This window comes from Somniosus microcephalus, chromosome 8 (assembly GCF_052327205.1).
Source record: "Somniosus microcephalus isolate GS21.2 chromosome 8, FLI_Smic_1.0, whole genome shotgun sequence".
NCBI lineage: Eukaryota > Metazoa > Chordata > Chondrichthyes > Squaliformes > Somniosidae > Somniosus > Somniosus microcephalus.
In genome coordinates, this window is record NC_140994.1 from 197120395 (window position 1) to 197141174 (window position 20780).

The 20780-nt window shown below is 52.8% G+C and overlaps 1 protein-coding gene across 1 annotated transcript in view; it reads left to right on the top strand.

The window, feature by feature from the left end:
* LOC147114017 (glutamine--fructose-6-phosphate aminotransferase [isomerizing] 2-like) overlaps positions 1 to 20780 on the top strand; it is a 103091-nt gene that overhangs the window by 71073 nt on the left and 11238 nt on the right. Inside the window, exons 15-16 of the mRNA XM_085995532.1 lie at positions 12247 to 12361; positions 14182 to 14309. Coding sequence (XP_085851658.1) covers positions 12247 to 12361; positions 14182 to 14309 — 243 coding nt within the window. The remainder of the gene's footprint in view (positions 1 to 12246; positions 12362 to 14181; positions 14310 to 20780) is intronic.

Below are 20780 nucleotides of genomic sequence, written 5' to 3' on the forward strand. Positions count from 1 at the left end.
TGACAGCGGGTTTCTTACCGCTGTCAATCTTTGCTATTTTGACAGCGGACCTGCCTCCAAACCCGCCCTCAGTGCTGGCAAAATTCTGGCCTTAGTTTCTGACTGTTAAAATATTTGTTAGTGAGAGGGGAGCACATAGAATGCACTACATTTTATTTTTTAACCTATAATAAAATGCAATCGGAACCATTTTTTCCCTGGTGTGTATTGCTTTCTCCTCCATGTTCCTGCTTTTTCTTGCCATAGGGTCTGGCCCCTGTTCCAATGCTGTCTTTGACCAAGCACAAGGAGATGTTATTGTGATCTGCAGATACCATCTCATGTTTTTGTGTATGCATTTTTCTGTAACCTCTGCTTCGTATTGCCCTTCATGGCACAGCTCAGAGCAGAGTGGAAGATCTGACCCATTTGCTACTGTTGGTTTAAAGGCTCAAAACAATTGAAATAAAATAATGGCAATCCGCGGTGTAGGAATAATAAAGAAGCTTTGAAACACTTGAGATGAGAAAAAGAATTAGAACCCTAATAAATTATTCCATCATAATTTTAAATATGCTCTGCCTGCTTTCTTGTCCGCATCATAGGAATTTTCCTGAAGCATTGGTAGAAATGGTCTACTATATCTCCACTTCAAAATATGAGGGTGAAAAAATATAAAGGACGAAAATGGTAAAATGATTTTGAATCCCTGCCCTGTTGAGTAGAGGTCTACATTTTTCATCTGTATTTATTTATTGTGTAGGGAATCATAGCCCCACCAGAACAGCTTGTTATAAGTATCATTATGTACAATATTGATTGAAGCTAATATCAGCACAAATTAAATTCCAATAGTAGTGCTTCAGGTGACTATCTATTTCCTAACAAATATAAAAATTATGTATTGCTTTTTAACTGTGAGGGAAGAGGAAGACTAAAATAGATTGCTGTTTTAGGATGCGGTTAATGATGTTTTTGATTTGACATTAATGCTGTTTAGCAGCAGCGCTGTCCAAATATAGTTTACCCCTCTACTCCTCTACCACCCCCAGCACCCCGTCCCCTTCGCCCGGCACCTTCCCGTGCAAGCGCAGGAGATGCAACACCTGCCCTTATACCTCCCCCCTTCCCACTGTCCAGGGCCCCAAACACTCCTTCCAGGTGAAACAGCGATTTACTTGTACTTCTTGCAATTTAGTATACTGTATTCGCTGCTCATGATGCGGTCTCCTCTACATTGGGGAGACTAAACGCAGATTGGGTGATCGCTTTGCGGAACACCTCCGTTCAGTCCATAAGGGGGACCCGGAGCTCCCGGTGGCCTGTCACTTTAATTCACCGCTCCATTCTCACTCCGACCTCACCGTCCTCGGCCTCTTGCACTGTTCCACGGAAGCTCAGCATAAGCTCGAGGAACAGCACCTCATCTTTCAATTAGGCACTCTACAGCCCTCTGGACTCAACATAGAGTTCAACAATTTCAGATCATAACCTCGGCCCCTCTCACATATATATATTTCCTTTTTTTTCTTCCCTCCCACATGGCAGCTGTCCTTCATTCTGCCAGCGCAGTTCACACTTCATCTAGAGCCATCCTTTGTTCCTTAACCTGCCCCATTACCACCTTCTCTCGCCTTGAATATCTCTTAATGTCTCTTAATCTCTCATGCTTTCTAACCTATCACTGACCTTCCCTTTTGTTCTTTCTTCCCCTCTCCCTTTTCCCAGCCCCTAAACCTGCTTTCCATTTCCTGCTTTTTTCCAGTTCTGGCGAAAGGTCATCGACCTGAAACGTTAACTCTGTTTCTCTCTCCACGGATGCTGCCCTGGCCTGCTGAGTTTTTCCAGCGTTTTCTGTTATTATAGTTTAGCCCAGCTCATGCAGTATATTATTCAACAATAGGCCAGTGTTATAACGTAAATAATTTTCCTGCTATTACCTTAGCTTATGATACAAAATTTGTTTTTTAGGTTACAATTGTAAAATATAAACAAATTATAGATCACATATGATAGAAATGGCCATCTCCATTCTTTATCTTTGGAGGCTAAGCCTGTTTTGAATAGAAATTGCCAAGCTCCCTGGAAGATAAATGTTGCCCCAAGATACTGTCCCTTTGGGGGAGGTGGAGTTGTCCCAGTACACTGCCACTTTTGTGAAAATTGTATTTTTGTGCTCCCATTTCCTGGGAGCACCATTGCCACAAGGACGGCGGCAGTTCAAGTAGAAGGCTCAGCAGCACCACCTCAGGGTAACTAGAAATGGGCAATAAAATGTGGCCCTGCCAGTAGTGGCCATATCACGAGAACAAAAAAAAAAATTTGATGTGTGTGTGTGTGACACACCCTTAATTTATGTCTGTCTTTTAGCAGCAATCTTGATGATACACAAGAAAGCTTCACTAGTTTTGGTATCTTTTTCTGTTATAAAATAGTATCTAATATACAATCCGCAAAGAGCAGCAAAAATGTTGAAAAGTTAGAATTTCATTTATTGAGCTTGAAGATTTAGGCCTAGAAATTCACTGGCCTTAGCGCCGCTTTTGAGGCGCTAGAGGGCCTAGCGCCGAAGTTATGGCCAGTTTAGAAATTGACAGGGGCCGTAAATCGGCGTTAGGCCGGTAGCGCTGCGCCGGCACCGATGACGTCATCGGTGTGCGCAGCGTCCCGGTTGCCATGGTAACCCGCCCGAACTCGGAAATTGAGTTGCGGCCGCCTCGCCCGTGGCAGCCGCAAGCAACGTTCTGGCAGAGGTGCCTTACAGAACTTTGCGCCGGCGCATTAAAGGCCCCGCGGCGGCCGGCCGCTTTCCCGCCGGCCGCCTGGCCGCAGCTCCCTCCCCGGACTTCCACCCCCCCCCCCCCGGAACAGAAGCAAGCCCGGCACTTGTCCGAGGTGCCGGGCTCATTTTTAAAAAGATTATCGCGGGCCGCGGCCGGGTGCAGGCAGCTCCTCCTTAACGGAAGGAGGAGGCCTGCACTTCCCGAGCCTGCCGCACCGCAGCGGGCGCCGCAGCGCCGGAGTAGCGCCGCAATGCGGCGCGTGGCGCCAGTTTTGAGGCGCTGAGACCCCTCAGTAGCGCCGGCAGCCGTTTGGGCGCGGCGCTACTGAATTTTTGGCGCGCGCAGGGGGACTTAGCGCCGGCACTAACTTCCGGCGCTAAAGCCCTCGCTGCGCCAAAACCGAATTTCTAGGCCTTAGTTTCCAATACCACCTTCTCCACTGATGCAACATTATTTTTTTTGTGTGCATCAGTATTTTCCTGCTTTGGGAAGATTCATTTCAATCCATGTGGCCTTCAACTGATACAAGTTTCAGAATTTGTACTGAATGTCATGAATCCTTCCCTGTGACTGGTACCCACAGCACCTACTTACACCAGGGGAGAATTTCCACAGGGATTTCCCAATCTCCGCTGTAGCATTGGCGGAAACCCTGAAGTTACAGTGTAAATGGCCATTATTAGTTATTTATGTTGTTTGTCTGGGGACTCTTCCGATCTTCTGCTGGAGAATCCTGTGGAAATTCCAGGCAATTGTCTTTTAAAGTTGGATGATTTCCCAAAATATGAAGCCTGCTATAAATAGCAAAAGAGGTGGCTTCACCCATTGTATTCACTGGAAGGCTGTCCTTTTACCAAAAATGTCCACGGTCAATCTCTGTCTGTTTGGAAGAACCAAGTTTCAGTTCTTGCAAGATGCAGGCCTTCAGTTCCAGGCTGGTTGAGAGAGAATAGGATTTAAAGAATTTGCTTTGGAAGGCATCCAATGATATATTAAAGCAAATAAGCAGCAGAGATGTCGTAATCGCTTTTCAAACAGGATTAATGAGCTCGAGCATAAAGAAAAGCTAGCAATCGGAAAAGTTTTCCTGCTGAGATCAAGTTGTTAATGATGGAATAACTGAAAATGATTTTTTTCAGTTAAATTATACATTTTTAATTACCACTTGGATGGTTTTAAAAAAATATGACAAGCCAATCCATATGTTTGCAAAGCCCCGCAAGAACATCTCATATAAGTTTAAGATAATCTCGCTCCGATGTTGTATAAGTGTACTATCACTAGCCTTTTTCCAGACTTCAGTTTCTTTACAAGGATCTCTGTTGAAAATGCCCTCTGCTGGGATTTCAAGCTGAACTTTCTCATAGAAGTGTTTTTGTTTGAAATCAAACCCTTCAAAGAAAGAAACTACAGGAAACCCAGAGATCCAAGAATCTTCCTGTTGAGGTCGGCATTCTGCAATCCCCAGACACTTCTCTCTTCCCTTTCATAAGGTGTCAGTTAATGATTTTCTAATGTTTTCAAACCTGTGTAATGCAACTTTTGCAATAAGGACTAACATAGTAAGAGCCACTTATGGCAATACTCTAAAACTGTATTGAGTGAGCGGATTAGATCTCTCGAGTGGGCACTGCATTGGCTGTTTTGAAATAAATTAAATGCATTTAATTAGTTATGCAAAAGCAGTTCTGACAAAAGGTCGTCGACCTGAAATGTTGGAATTTTTCAGGGAGTCAGTGGGCGCGATCGGTGGCGGGTTGGGTGGGAAAACATTTTTTTTGATAGCGGGTCAGGACCCTGCTGTTAACCCGCCACCTTTCCCAGATGTCGGGTCTGTCAGCGCTAAACAAACCCGACCAGCAGAGGCGGGGGAGGCAATTCAGGTCATTCTGACCTTGTTAACAACCTGTTAAGAACTATTTTGAGCTCACCTTTACATTTTACGAGGTCGCCCACAGGGTCCACGCTGCTCGGGGATCACTTCAGGTAAGGAGGTCAGGAGTTGTATGGCCATGGAATCATCTCTTTACTTGACAGCTGCAAATGTGCTATAACAGCTCCCATCTCATAGCTGTTCACTTTCCAAGCTCAGAAGCTGTTGCTTACTGCCTTTGGAAGACAGATTGAGCTGGAGTTTAGAAGATTGAGAGGGGATCTCATTGAAACCTATAAAATTCTGTCAGGTCTGGACAGACTAGATGCAGGAAGGATGTTTCTGATGGCCAGGGCGTCCAGAACCAGGGGTCATAGTCTAAGGATAAGGGGTAAGCCATTTAGGACAGAAATGAGGAGGAATTCCTTCACCCAGAGAGTGGTGAACCTGTGGAATTCTCTGCCACAGAGGGCGGGTGGAGGCCAGTTCATTAAATATATTCAAGAAAGAATTGGATATATTTCTTGAGGCTAAAGGGATCAAGGGATATGGGGAGAAGGCAGGGACAGGGTACTGAATTTGGATGATCAGCCATGATCTCATTGAATGGCGGAGCAGGCTCGAAGGGCCGAATGGCCTACTGCTGCTCCTATCTTCTATGTTTCTATGTTTATGCAGGTTGCAAGTGTTTGGAGTAAACTCTGTATCCAGTGTCACCTCATTGGAACAACCTCTCTCACCATTGACACATCCAAAGATGTGCGGGTTAGGTTGATTGGCCATGATAAAAATTGGCCCTTAGTGTTAGGGGGGATTAAATACGTGGGGTTACGGGGATAGGGCTTGGGTGGGATGGCTGTCGGTGTAGGGACCGGGTGCTAGGGTTTGGATGATCAGCCATGATCTCGTTGAATGGCGGAGCAGGCTCGAAGGGCTGAATGGCCTACTCCTGCTCCTATCTTCTATGTTTCTATGCTTCTGTCATCTCAAGTTCACCTGCCATTTATTACATCAGCATCGGTGCCCTTGAAACTATCACACCTTGGTCCTCAGAATCCCACCACAATCAGCCCCAACACCAGCAGCACCAACAACAACACCAACCTTCTCCACAATCAACTGATGTTGCACAGGACACAGAACATCAGCACCCGACCACATTGCTGCCAGGGATAGCCTCACCATAGCCAGATTTACTTCACTTGATGCTGTACACCCTGGCTGCCACATGATGTGCCAGGTTGGCACCACCCCACACCAACACCATAAAGCATCCCTACAATGCCCAACCCATTCCTTTCACACTCATCGCCATTGCGGGAGGTACCGTTATGTCTCACCGTTCACTGCAACTTACTAAGCCACTTCCAAAGGTGCACACAAATCTGTCCAAGAACGCAAAGTGTTGAAAATAAAGATTTCAGTGTTTGACAGCACATTAATAGAAACTTCACATGAACATTGCATAAAACACCCAAGTGGCTGTGTTGTTAGTTGGTATGATTGGACTAGGATGAGGGTGAGTGTGAGGGGTGGCTAGTGAGAGGGGGAAGTGATAATGTAGATAGAGAGGGATGGGTGGAGGTGCAAGGTAAGTTGGTGTGAGTAAGGATGTGCAGGAGTAGGGTAGGGAAGGCAGAGTGATGGGGATGTGATGAGTGGCACAGCAGGATGAGGTTGAGTGTGGCTTTGTAGTAACATTTCGTGATCTACTGAGATCATGGAAAGGTTTGCGCCACTGCAGCCTGATGTTCCTGACGACACCCTTGCTTGTGTCCCCCTGCACAATGTGCAACCAGGCTGAATTGATCTGCAGGGGAGGTCTCTTCTGCCCATTGGACAGGAAGAGAACCTCCCTGCGTGCTGTGACTCCATAAGCATATGGAGGGAGTCATGGGAAAGCCTGGGTGCAGCCGTGCACCTCTGTGCAGTGATTGTCAGTGTTTGCAGCACCTCAGTGCTGCAGAACACTGACAGCACAACTGTCAAAATGAATGTGGACATGGTCCCTTTAAGAAAACCGGCTGATGACATGTCAAGTAACATCATCAGACCCGCTTCCTTCAATTGGCCGGGAAACGCGCTGGGCGGGCTTAACAAGCCCAATCAGGGCAAAATCATTTTGGACAGCGGGCTGGAGCCAGCAGCGAGGTCAGGACCCGTCACCGACCCCGGCCACAGTTGGACCCGCTGAGTTCTGGGAAATAGTGGCCATTAACTCTGTTTCTCTCTCCACAGATGCGGCCTGACTGGCTGAGTATTTCCAACATTTTCTGTTTTTATTACTAGTTATGCAAGCGGGATTGTAAAGAATACTGCTGAATAAAATGCTTCTTCCTTGAATGGCAGCCCAACCAGTTCCCATCCACCACTGCCTTCCTCCCCCTGCTGAATTTGTTCTCACATTGAGCAACTTCTCCTTTGACTCCACTCATGTTCTCCAAATAAAAGGTGTTGCTATAGGAACCCCGCATGGGTCCTAGCTATACCTGCCTTTTCGTGGGATATGTGGAACATTCTTTGTTCCAGTCCTACTCGGGTCCCCTCCCTCACCTCTTTTTCTACTACATTGATGATTGTATCAGTGCCATTTCCTGCTCTCACCCAAAACTGGAAAATTTCATCAACTTTGCTTCCAATTTCCACCCTTTCCCTCGCCATCACACGGTCCATCTCCAACTTTTCCCTTCCCTTCCTCGACTTCTCTATCACCATTTATGGGGATAGGCTATCAACCAATATCTACTATAAGCCCACTGACTCCCACAGCTACCTTGACTACACTTCCTCCCACCCTGCTTCCTGTAAGGACTCTATTCCATTCTCCCATTTCCTCCATCTTCATCGCATCTGTTCTGACGATGCCACCTTCCATACCATTGCTTCCGATACATCTTCGTTTTTCCTCAACCGAGGATTCCCCTCCACCGTGGTTGACGGGGCCCTCGACCGTGTCAGTTCCATTTTCTGTACTTCTGCTCTCACTCCTTCCCCCTCCTTCCCAGCACAGGTAGACTATCCCTTATCCGCACTTCCGGAAACCTCTGAAAACCGAAAGTCTTTTCGTGGAGCGTCTCTCGGTATTTCCAGTGTAAAAGCTTAAGGTAAAAGGAGGTGCGAAGGGCTGGAACCGTGAGGTAAGTGCCTTTATTGCACTGCTTGTGGGCAAGGAGGAGCAGAAGTGTTTTCCTCAGGCTCAACAAGCTTCCCTATCCTCCCCACCCCCGAGAAGCCCGATTCGCTCCACCCTCGTGATGTCCGACTTTCCCCCCCCACCGATGTCCGACTTTCCCCCCCCCGCGGTGTCCGACTTTCCCCCCCCGCGGTGTCCGACTTTCCCCCCCCCGCGGTGTCCGACTTTCCCCCCCCCGCGGTGTCCGACTTTCCCCCCCCCCCGCGGTGTCCGACTTTCCCCCCCGCGGTGTCCGACTTCCCCCCCCCCCCCCGCGGTGTCCGACTTTCCCACCCCCCCCCGCGGTGTCCGACTTTCCCCCCCCCCGCGGTGTCCGACTTTCCCCCCCCCCCGCGGTGTCCGACTTCCCCCCCCCCCCCCGCGGTGTCCGACTTTCCCCCCCCCCCCGCGGTGTCCGACTTTCCCCCCCCCGCGGTGTCCGACTTTCCCCCCCCCCGCGGTGTCCGACTTTCCCCCCCCCCCCCCGCGGTGTCCGACTTTCCCCCCCCCCGCGGTGTCCGACTTTCCCCCCCCCGCGGTGTCCGACTTTCCCCCCCCCGCGGTGTCCGACTTTCCCCCCCCCGCGGTGTCCGACTTTCCCCCCCCCCGCGGTGTCCGACTTTCCCCCCCCCCGCGGTGTCCGACTTTCCCCCCCCCCGCGGTGTCCGACTTTCCCCCCCCCCCCGCGGTGTCCGACTTTCCCCCCCCCGCGGTGTCCGACTTTCCCCCCCTGCGGTGTCCGACTTTCCCCCCCCCGCGGTGTCCGACTTTCCCCCCCAGCGGTGTCCGACTTTCCCCCCCCGCGGTGTCCGACTTTCCCCCCCCGCGGTGTCCGACTTTCCCCCCCCGCGGTGTCCGACTTTCCCCCCCCGCGGTGTCCGACTTTCCCCCCCCGCGGTGTCCGACTTTTCCCCCCCGCGGTGTCCGACTTTCCCCCCCCGCGGTGTCCGACTTTCCCCCCCCCCGCGGTGTCCGACTTTCCCCCCCCGCGGTGTCCGACCTTGTCCCCCCCGCGATGTCCGACCTTGTCCCCCCCCCGCGATGTCCGACCTTGTCCCCCCCCCGCGATGTCCGACCTTGTCCCCCCCCCGCGATGTCCGACCTTGTCCCCCCCGCGCGATGTCCGACCTTGTCCCCCCCCGCGATGTCCGACCTTGTCCCCCCCCCGCGATGTCCGACCTTGTCCCCCCCCCCGCGATGTCCGACCTTGTCCCCCCCCGCGGTGTCCGACTTTCCCCCCCCCCCGCGGTGTCCGACTTTCCCCCCCGCCGTGGTGTCCGACTTTCCCCCCCCCCGCGGTGTCCGACTTTTCCCCCCCCCCGCGGTGTCCGACTTTCCCCCCCCCCGCGGTGTCCGACTTTCCCCCCCCCCCCCACCGCGGTGTCCGACTTCCCCCCCCCCCCGCGGTGTCCGACTTCCCCCCCCCCCCCCCCCCCCGCGGTGTCTGACCTTGTCCCCCCCCCCCGCGGTGTCCGACCTTGTCTCCCCCCCCCCCCCGCGGTGCCCGACCTTGTCCCCACCCCCCCCCCCCGCGGTGTCCGACCTTGTCCCCCCCCCCCCCGCGGTGTCCGACCTTGTCCCCCCCCCCCCCCGCGGTGTCCGACCTTGTCCCCCCCCCCCCGCGGTGTCCGACCTTGTCCCCCCCCCCCGCGGTGTCCGACCTTGTACCCCCCCCCCCGCGGTGTCCGACCTTGTCCCCCCCCGCGATGTCCGACCTTGTCCCCCCCGCGATGTCCGACCTTGTCCCCCCCGCGATGTCCGACCTTGTCCCCCCCGCGATGTCCGACCTTGTCCCCCCCCGCGATGTCCGACCTTGTCCCCCCCCCGCGATGTCCGACCTTGTCCCCCCCGCGATGTCCGACCTTGTCCCCCCCCGCGATGTCCGACCTTGTCCCCCCCCCGCGATGTCCGACCTTGTCCCCCCCCCGCGATGTCCGACCTTGTCCCCCCCCCGCGATGTCCGACCTTGTCCCCCCCCCGCGATGTCCGACCTTGTCCCCCCCCGCGATGTCCGACCTTGTCCCCCCCCCGCGATGTCCGACCTTGTCCCCCCCCCGCGATGTCCGACCTTGTCCCCCCCCCGCGATGTCCGACCTTGTCCCCCCCCCGCGATGTCCGACCTTGTCCCCCCCCCGCGATGTCCGACCTTGTCCCCCCCCCGCGATGTCCGACCTTGTCCCCCCCCCGCGATGTCCGACCTTGTTCCCCCCCGCGATGTCCGACCTTGTCCCCCCCACCCGCGATGTCCGACCTTGTCCCCCCCCCGCGATGTCCGACCTTGTCCCCCCCCGCGATGTCCGACCTTGTCCCCCCCCCGCGATGTCCGACCTTGTCCCCCCCCCGCGATGTCCGACCTTGTCCCCCCCCCGCGATGTCCGACCTTGTTCCCCCCCCCGCGATGTCCGACCTTGTTCCCCCCCCGCGATGTCCGACCTTGTCCCCCCCACCCGCGATGTCCGACCTTGTCCCCCCCCCGCGATGTCCGACCTTGTTCCCCCCCCGCGATGTCCGACCTTGTCCCCCCCACCCGCGATGTCCGACCTTGTCCCCCCCCCGCGATGTCCGACCTTGTCCCCCCCCCCGCGGTGTCCGACCTTGTTCCCCCCCGCGATGTCCGACCTTGTCCCCCCCGCGATGTCCGACCTTGTCCCCCCCCGCGATGTCCGACCTTGTCCCCCCCCGCGATGTCCGACCTTGTTCCCCCCCCGCGATGTCCGACCTTGTCCCCCCCGCGATGTCCGACCTTGTCCCCCCCGCGATGTCCGACCTTGTCCCCCCCGCGATGTCCGACCTTGTCCCCCCCGCGATGTCCGACCTTGTCCCCCCCCCCGCGATGTCCGACCTTGTCCCCCCCCGCGATGTCCGACCTTGTTCCCCCACCCGCGATGTCCGACCTTGTCCCCCCCGCGATGTCCGACCTTGTCCCCCCCCCGCGATGTCCGACCTTGTCCCCCCCCGCGATGTCCGACCTTGTCCCCCCCCCGCGATGTCCGACCTTGTCCCCCCCCGCGATGTCCGACCTTGTCCCCCCCCCGCGATGTCCGACCTTGTCCCCCCCGCGATGTCCGACCTTGTTCCCCCACCCGCGATGTCCGACCTTGTCCCCCCCCCGCGATGTCCGACCTTGTCCCCCCCCGCGATGTCCGACCTTGTCCCCCCCCCGCGATGTCCGACCTTGTCCCCCCCCCGCGATGTCCGACCTTGTCCCCCCCCGCGATGTCCGACCTTGTCCCCCCCCGCGATGTCCGACCTTGTCCCCCCCCCGCGATGTCCGACCTTGTCCCCCCCCGCGATGTCCGACCTTGTCCCCCCCCCGCGATGTCCGACCTTGTCCCCCCCCGCGATGTCCGACCTTGTCCCCCCCCCGCGATGTCCGACCTTGTCCCCCCCCGCGATGTCCGACCTTGTCCCCCCCCCGCGATGTCCGACCTTGTCCCCCCCCCGCGATGTCCGACCTTGTCCCCCCCCCGCGATGTCCGACCTTGTCCCCCCCCCGCGATGTCCGACCTTGTCCCCCCCCCGCGATGTCCGACCTTGTTCCCCCCCGCGATGTCCGACCTTGTCCCCCCCACCCGCGATGTCCGACCTTGTCCCCCCCCCGCGATGTCCGACCTTGTCCCCCCCCCGCGATGTCCGACCTTGTCCCCCCCCGCGATGTCCGACCTTGTCCCCCCCGCGATGTCCGACCTTGTCCCCCCCCCCGCGATGTCCGACCTTGTCCCCCCCCGCGATGTCCGACCTTGTCCCCCCCCCGCGATGTCCGACCTTGTCCCCCCCCCGCGATGTCCGACCTTGTTCCCCCCACCCGCGATGTCCGACCTTGTCCCCCCCGCGATGTCCGACCTTGTCCCCCCCCCCGCGATGTCCGACCTTGTCCCCCCCCGCGATGTCCGACCTTGTCCCCCCCACCCGCGATGTCCGACCTTGTCCCCCCCCGCGATGTCCGACCTTGTCCCCCCCACCCGCGATGTCCGACCTTGTCCCCCCCCGCGATGTCCGACCTTGTCCCCCCCCCGCGATGTCCGACCTTGTCCCCCCCCGCGATGTCCGACCTTGTCCCCCCACCCGCGATGTCCGACTTTCCCCCCTCCCCCCCCCCGCCTCTTGTCCATTTCATCCGTTCTGAAATCCAAAAAATTCCAAATTCCGAAACACAGCTGGTCCCAAGGTTTTCGGATAAGGGATAGTCTATCTGTACCACAATAGGGTTTCCCTTGTCCTCACCTTCCACCCCACCAGCCTCTACATTCAATGGATCATCCTCCAACGTGATACCACCACCAAACACATCTTCCCCTCCACGCTTGATCCTCCCCATACTACCACAATGTTTATTTAGAACTTGCTAATTCCAATTGGTTATATAAACATTTCCTAAATATAGGCAATACAACATTCTGAACCTTTTCATAACTTGTTTTATCCTATCTTCTTTCCAGGCCTATACCAGCCAGTTTGTTTCCTTGATTATGTTTGGCCTCATGATGTCCGAGGATCGTATCTCTATGCAGCAAAGGAGAAAGGAGATCATCACTGGGCTTCAATCTCTACCAGGTGATTTTCATTGTACTGTATATCAAGCTAAGGACTGAACATTTAATCAGGAAAATGTATTTTAAATTATTGATGAGAAACACTTAAAATGAAGTGTTTTCTTACTTTACCTTTGTAAATAAACTGTTGTACATTTGAAAATTGTTAGTCTCCCTGATTGATTTAATCTCTTTAGAACCCTTAAATTGTTTTTGAAACTATGAACATTAAAGCCTCAATTATAACCCCTCACACCCAACGAGAATGGGGTTGCAGAGATTAAAGTAGGAGCAGAGTATTGCCCTCCCGTTCACGCTGCATTTCTGCCCACTGCCAATTTAACTCCCTGGTTTCAGGTGGTGTGCAAGGGCCTCCTAAATATTCAAAAGGCAGGGTGCAATAATGTCACTCTGACCCCGACCTGGTTTTAATCCCAGGCCAAGGGAATGTCTCGCAGTGCCGAATGTGCGGGGGAAACTGGAGGCAGCTGGATCCAGAACCTGAGGAAGTCCAACCAGGCTCTTTTTTTTTTTTAAGTTTCACTGGTTCCTTGTGGGCCAGGAATTATAGTGTGAGTATTCCTCCGGGCCCCTACCAGGAAACCTTGGGCTTTCCTCCTGCCCCCCCCGACTGTGATCGCCTCCTGACCTCACACCCTCAGCACTTTCCTTAGTGTTGGAAATTGTTCCCTCGGGGCCCTGGTGGTGGCCTCCTGCCGCCTGAACTCCCACCCGCCAGCCTCCTCGTCATACCCGCCGGGTTCGGGCAGGAGTCAATCCTAGAAGATGGTAATGAGGCCTGGGTTTAAAATGGTTTGGGACTCACGCCGGTGCAGCTGTGCAACCTTGTCATTCGGCCTGCTCTCACCCAAACGCCGCACTCGGGCCCCAAGTTTAAATCGGGGATTAAATGATTTTTTGGGGGTTTATAGAGAACAAGGGTAATGAAATAATAATTTGTACAAAATATTGGTTAGGACACAGAGTACTGTGTGCAGTTTTGGACATTTCATTATAATAAGGACAGTAAAGTTATAGAGCATACAGTGTAGATTTCCCAGGATGATCCCAGGTATGGGAAACCAGTTAGGAGAAGTGACTTAAGATACTGGGACCATTTCCACTGCAGCAGAGAAGTCTAAAATTAGATTTGATAGAGCTTTTTAAAATTACGAAGGGTTTTGAAAGAATAATAGGGAAAGACTAATTCCTCTGGTTGGGGACTCGGTAATGTAGTGTCCGTGTGTTGATAAAGACACTGAAGACAGGAGTTGGTTCATAGGTATTTACTAAGCAAAGTCTGGGGGGGGTTCTAACGGATATACACAATATACAGGCTTATATAGCCCGAGTGGCAATTACCGGCATTACTGTACACCTGGGGCTCGTAAAGGCACATACACCACAGGTAATGATCATCAACTTAAAATTGTCACAAGAGTGAGGAGAGAAGTTAGGAGGATCTTTATACTGAAGATTGCTGGAGCATGGAATGCTTTGCCACAGGGAGTATAAATATTTGAAGCAGAGGAAGTTACAGGGTTATGGAGGGAAAGCAGGGCATTGGGATTAGTTTTTGATTGGTCTGGGGAAGACCTGGTATAAGCATGGGCCAAATGACCTCCTTCTGTGCTGTAAGCTTCTGTGATACAATTTGAAAATATATTTTTCACATTGAATAGTTGTATGCATGTTGCCTTTGCAGTTTGTAAATGTCTTGTAATATTTAGAAGATAAATACATGTGAACAGCTCCATGTAAGATGTACTTACTATTAACCCCATAACTACCTCCATTTATTTTATTAACCCATCATTATTATTCTCACATAACTCCTCTTAGAGCTGATTAAAGAAGTTTTGTCCTTGGATGAAAAAATTCAGCTACTGGCCCGTGAGCTGTTCCAGCACAAATCACTCCTAGTCATGGGCCGTGGGTATCATTATGCTACATGCCTAGAAGGAGCTTTAGTAAGTACAGCCTCTACAAAAGCCGCCTTTGATTTCTATTCATGATTATTTGCAACTTAAGACCATCATGTTCTATAGATTCTTCAATTATTTGTAATCCTCTTCTGTCTCATTCTTAAATTCATTGAATCTTTCTTCAAGGAAAAGCTAATCTACATAGTATTGACTGCTTAGGCTAGGAGTCTATTGTTTAATTATTTTAAGAGAATTAGATAGTTGCTGCAGAAAAATGAATATTGAAGGATGTGAGTGCAATGAGGACACTGGAATGAGACTAGGCTGGTGGCACAACTGATGAGCTAAATAGCCTGTTTCTGTGCTACGACACTATTTGATTTCCTGATTCCCTTTAATGGGTATATCTCACTACTGTATCATTTAAAAATATTCTGTTAAACAGTGGCAAGTGGGAGCCAAATTACCTTTTCAAACTTGTGCTGCTTGCATTATTTATTTTATTTGGTTCTTGATGCGCTATCAATTCTAATAAAAGGCTGAGCAGAGTTCAGAACGACAGGCTTTTATTAACTACTGAATTGCACTTCAGACAGATCAGGACTATGCCTCTAGTGGACGACCGAATGCCAGGAGCTGCCATGCGGCCGCTCTTATACTCGGTAGCCCAGGGGCGGAGTCAGCTGAGGCATAGTCAGGCACAACAGTGAAACAAGAGTGAACGACAACAACAACAACAGTGAACACAGTGAACTACAGTGGTTTACCACATTCACCCCTCGTTTAAAATTAAGTCCGGCGGGGTGAAGTGTATCAAAAGTTCGAGTAGGCGAGTCTGTCGGGCGGCCTCGTTTGCCGTCGAGATCTTCGTGGCGACGGTTGCGATGGTACAGCTTCCCACGACGCGTCTTGAGCGGGGTCCAGCACTGGCGTATCGTCCCCTTTGGTGTTGGGTGGGCGAGTGGGCTCCGGCTGGTCCTGGGGGCGCGGCATGCCGTCTACTGGGGTGGAATGGACAGGGGTGAGAATTGGGTCTACTGAATTTTGGGCCGTGTCGGAGGGGGTCGTGGTGGGGGGCAATGGTGGCGGGTCAGTGGACCCCGAGGGTGCCAGATCTCTAATGGAGACTGTATCCTCCTGCCCGTCCGGGTATGCCACGTAGGCGTACTGGGGGTTGGCATGGAGGAGGTGAACCTTCTCTACCAGGGGAGCCGTTTTGTGGGACCTTACATGCTTCCTCAGCAGGACGGGCCCTGGGGACGTCAGCCAGTGTGGTAGTGAGTTACCAGATGTGGACCTCCGGGGAAAAACAAACATTCGCTCATGGGGGGTTGCGTTGGTGGCTGTACACAGCAGTGACCGGATGGAGTGGAGCGCATCGGGTAGGACATCCTGCCAACGGGAGGTCGGAAGGCCCCTAGATTTTAAGGCTAGGAGGGCCGCCTTCCAGACCGTCGCGTTCTCTCTTTCAACCTGTCCGTTCCCCCGGGGGTTGTAGCTGGTGGTCCGGCTTGAGGCAATACCTCTCATGAGCAGGTACTGACGGAGTTCGTCGCTCATGAAGGACGAGCCCCGGTCGCTATGAATATAGCTGGGAAAACCGAACAGAGCAAAGAGGTTGTGCAGGCATTTAATGACCGTAGCGGTGGTCATGTCCGGGCAGGGGATGGCAAAAGGGAAACGGGAGTACTCATCAACTATGTTGAGGAAGTACACATTGCGGTCAGAGGAGGGGAGGGGCCCTTTAAAGTCGATACTCAGGCGCTCAAAAGGGCGGGTGGCCTTGATCAGGTTTGCTCTGTCAGGCCTATAGAAGCGCGGCTTGCACTCTGCACAGACTGGGCAGCTCCTGGTCATGGTCCTGACCTCCTCGATGGAGTAAGGCAGGTTGCGGCCCTTAATGAAATGGAAGAACCTGGTGACCCCCGGGTGGCAGAGGTCGTTGTGGAGGCCCCGTAGTCTATCGATCTGCGCGGTGGCGCATGTGCCTCGCGATAGAGCGTCTGAGGGTTCGTTGAGTTTCCCTGGCCGGTACAAGATGTCGTAATTGTAGGTGGAAAGTTCGATTCTCCACCTCAAAATCTTGTCATTTTTGATTTTACCCCTCTGCTTGTTGTTGAACATGAAAGCAACTGAACGCTGGTCAGTAAGCAGGGTAAATCGTTTTCCAGCCAGGTAGTGCCGCCAGTGGCGCACCGCCTCCACAATGGCCTGGGCCTCTTTTTCCACAGAGGAGTGTCTGAGTTCGGAGCCCTGGAGGGTTCGTGAAAAGAAGGCCACGGGTCTTCCCGCCTGGTTAAGGGTAGCGGCCAGGGCAAAGTCGGATGCATCGCTCTCCACCTGGAAGGGGATGGACTCGTCTACCGAGTGCATGGTGGCCTTGGCAATGTCATCTTTTATACGGTGAAAGGCTAAGCGGGCCTCCGCCGTCAGGGGGAAGGAAGTGGACTTGATAAGTGGACGGGCTTTGTCCGCATAATGAGGGACCCACTGGGCGTAATAGGAAAAGAAGCCCAGGCACCTTTTGAGGGCCTTGAGACAGTGGGGCAGGGGAAGTTCCATCAACGGGCGCATCCGGTCAGGGTCAGGACTGATGACTCCGTGTTTCACCACGCAACCAAGGATAGCGAGGCGGGCTGTGCGGAATATGCACTTTTCCTTGTTGTACGTGAGGTTTAGGAGTTGGGCCGTGCGGAGGAACTTATCAAGATTGGCGTCATGGTCCTGCAGGTCATGGCTGCAGATGGTCACGTTGTCCAGGTAGGGAAACGTGGCCTGTAACGCATTCTCGTCGACCATCCGGTCCATCTCCCTCTGGAAGACGGAGACACCGTTGGTGACGCCAAAAGGAACCCTGAGGAAGTGAAAAAGGCGGCCGTTTGCCTCGAAAGCTGTGTACTGGCGGTCCTCAGGGCGGATAGGGATTTGGTGGTATGCTGCCTTGAGGTCAATGGTCGAGAAAACGCGGTATTGCGCTATCTTATTAACCATGTCGGCTATGCGGGGGAGGGGGTATGCGTCCAACTGGGTGTACTTGTTGATAGTCTGGCTGTAGTCGATGACTAGGCGCTGCTTGTTGCCAGTCTTAACGACTACCACCTGGGCTCGCCAGGGGCTGGTACTATCCTCAATAATCCCCTCTTTCAGGAGCCGCGTCACCTCAGATCTTATGAAGGATCTGTCCCCGGTGCTGTATCGCCTGCTCTTTGTGGCGATAGGCTTGCAGTCGCGGGTGAGGTTGGCGAACGGGGGGGGGGTGTGATTTTGAGGGTGGAGAGACTACAGGTGGGGCGCGGCGGGCAATTTAAAAACTGCTGGTTGCAGACAGTGAGTGGGGGAAGAGGTCCACCGTATGTCAAGGTGACACTCTTAAAGTGACAATGAAAGTCCAACCCCAGTAGAACGGCAGCGCAGAGATGTGGCAGGACGAATAGCTTTACATTGTTATATACGGAGCCCTTCACCGAGAGGGTCACTACGCAGTAGCCGCCGACGTCTGCTGAGTGGGATTTCGAGGCCATGGCGATCCGATGGCGCGTTGGCCGGACCGAGAGGGAATAGCGCCGTACTGTATCAGGGTGTATGAAGCTCTCCGTGCTCCCGGAATCAAAAAGGCAAGTTGTGGCGCGGCCATTTACCTGGATGTCCATCGTGGACCTGGCTAGCTGATGGGGTCTGGATTGATCCAGCGTGATGGAGGCCGCTGTGGAGTCGGTAGCGTCGCTGTAGAACCCCGGTGAGGCGGCGGTGGGTGAGTCGGGGGCCCGTTGGCAGAATGGCGGACAAGATGGCGGCGTCGGGGAGGAAGGACAAAATGGCGGCGCCCATGACGATCCCGATCCCCACGAGGCTGGAGGGAGGCAAGATGGCCGCTCCCACGAATCGCACGCGGCGCTGCTGGAGGTAGGGGTCTTCTGACTTCTGCAGACGCCAGCGTAGTGTCCCTTCTTACCGCAGGCAGAGCAGACCGCGTTTTTCGCAGGGCAGCGCGCCCTGGGGTGTTTGGTTTGGCCACAGAAATAACATTTCTGGCTCGGGCGGGACATCGCTGCAGCAGTTGAGGCCAGGGCCCGTGGCGGCGCCGCGTCCCAAGGTGGCGGCGGCTGCGGCATCCATGAGGCGGCCGTGCGGTCCGGGGAGTAGGCCTCCATGTTCCGGTGGGCTACGTCCAACGAGAGGGTGAGTGAAATCGCCTTCTTCAGGTCGAGCTCGCTACTTTCCAGCAGTCGCTGCCGTGTGTGAGTGGACCTGAGGCCCGCCACGAGGGCGTCCCGGATGAGCTCCTCCGTATGTTCCGTGGCTGTTACTTGCTTGCATTCGCAGGCTCGGCCGAGTTCCTTCAGCGCCCGTATGTATGCTTCTGTGGGTTCCCCGGGCTGTTGTTTGCGAGACCCCAGGAGATGTCTTGCGTAAACATAGTTGACCGGGCGTGCGTATTGCTCCTTCAAGATGTCGATAGCCCCCTGGTAGCTCGTAGCGTCCCGGATAAGGGCAAAAGCTCGGTGGTTTACTTTAGAGTTCAGCACCCTGAGCTTGTCGGCATCGGTGGCGACGGTCTCGCCGGATGCAGTCAGAAAGGACTCAAAACAGTGCAGCCAATGCGAGAACTTAGCAGTCGAGTCCGGTTCTTGCGGGTCGAGTTCCAGGCACTTGATCTTAAGAATCTGCAGCATCGTTTTTTTTTTTTTTTTTTTCAGTAGTTAATAAAATTGATGCGCTATCAATTCTAATAAAAGGCTGAGCAGAGTTCAGAACGACAGGCTTTTATTAACTACTGAATTGCACTTCAGACAGATCAGGACTATGCCTCTAGTGGACGACCGAATGCCTGGAGCTGCCATGCGGCCGCTCTTATACTCGGTAGCCCAGGGGCGGAGTCAGCTGAGGCATAGTCAGGCACAACAGTGAAACAAGAGTGAACGACAACAACAACAACAGTGAACACAGTGAACTACAGTGGTTTACCACAGTTCTCTCTTGCTACTATCTACAATTCATGATTATTCTTTTTGCTTGTCTAATATTCCTTTTAAGTTATCATTTAACTTTTGTATGGCTCCCGGTACAAAGGGCCAAACTAATTCATAAAAAATGTGAGCATAAAAAAAGCCTGAGGGTTTTATACCTTAATGCGAGAAGCATCAGGAACAAGGTAGATGAATTAGCTGTGGAAATAGAGGTTAATAATTATGATCTAATTGGGATTACGGAAACATGGTTGCAGGGTGAGCAGGGCTGGGAGCTTAACATACAGGGGTATTCAGTATTTAGGAAGGATCGACAAAAAAGAAAGGGAGGAGGGGTAGCATTGCTAGTAAAAGAGGGGATAAATGCAATTGAAAGGAAGGATATTAACTCAGTTAATACAGAATCTATATGGGTGGAGCTAAGAAATAGCGAGGGGCGAAAAACATTAATAGGAGTGGTATATAGGCCTCCAAATAGTAAAATAGAGGTTAGGGAGGGCATCACGAGGGAAATTAGAGAAGCGTGCAATAAGAGCACAGCTGTCATCATAGGTGACTTTAACTTACATATAGATTGGACTAGCCTAATCAGTAAAAATAATGAGGAGGAGGAATTCCTTGAGTGTTTAAGGGATGGTTATCTGGATCAATATGTCGAGGAACCAACTCGGGAACAGGCTATATTGGACTGGGTACTGTGCAATGAGAAGGGACTAATCAGTAATCTTGTTGTACGGGGACCCTTGGGTCAGAGCGATCATAACATGATCGATTTCTCACTCGAAATGGAGAGCGAAGAAATTGACTCAGAGACTAAGGTCCTGAATTTAAACAAGGGGAATTATGATGCCATGAGACGGGAACTGAGTAGGTCTGATTGGACAACGTTCCTGAGAGGACTGGAGGTAGATAAACAATGGCAAACATTTAAAGATAGAATGACAAAATTGCAAAAATTGTTTATACCAATCTGGCATAAAAGGAAATCTAAAAAGGTGACTCAACCGTGGATAACAGGGGAAATTAGAGACAGCATAAAATCCAAAGATAGGGCGTATAAAATAGCCAAAAAAAGCGCCAGAGCGGAAGATTGGGAACAGTTTAAGATAGAGCAAAGGAGGGCAAAGGGCATGATCAAGAGGGGCAAAATAGCTTACGAAAATAAGCTGGCGGAAAATATAAAAACTAACTCCAAAAGCTTTTATAAATATATCAAAAGGAAAAGACTGGTGAAAACCAAAGTTGGTCCATTGCAGTCAGATACGGGGGAATATATAATGGGAAATAAGGAAATGGCAGATCAACTAAATGCATACTTTGGGTCAGTCTTTACGAAGGAAGACACAAAAAACCTCCCTGGGATATCGGGAAAAATAGGGACATTGGCAAAGGAGGAACTGACGCAAATCAATATCTCTAAGGATATGGTGTTAAGGAAGCTAAAGGGATTGAAGGTGGACAAATCCCCAGGGCCTGATAACATGCATCCTAGGGTACTGAAGGAGGTGGCCCTAGAGATAGCGGATGCACTAAGGATGATTTTTCAGAA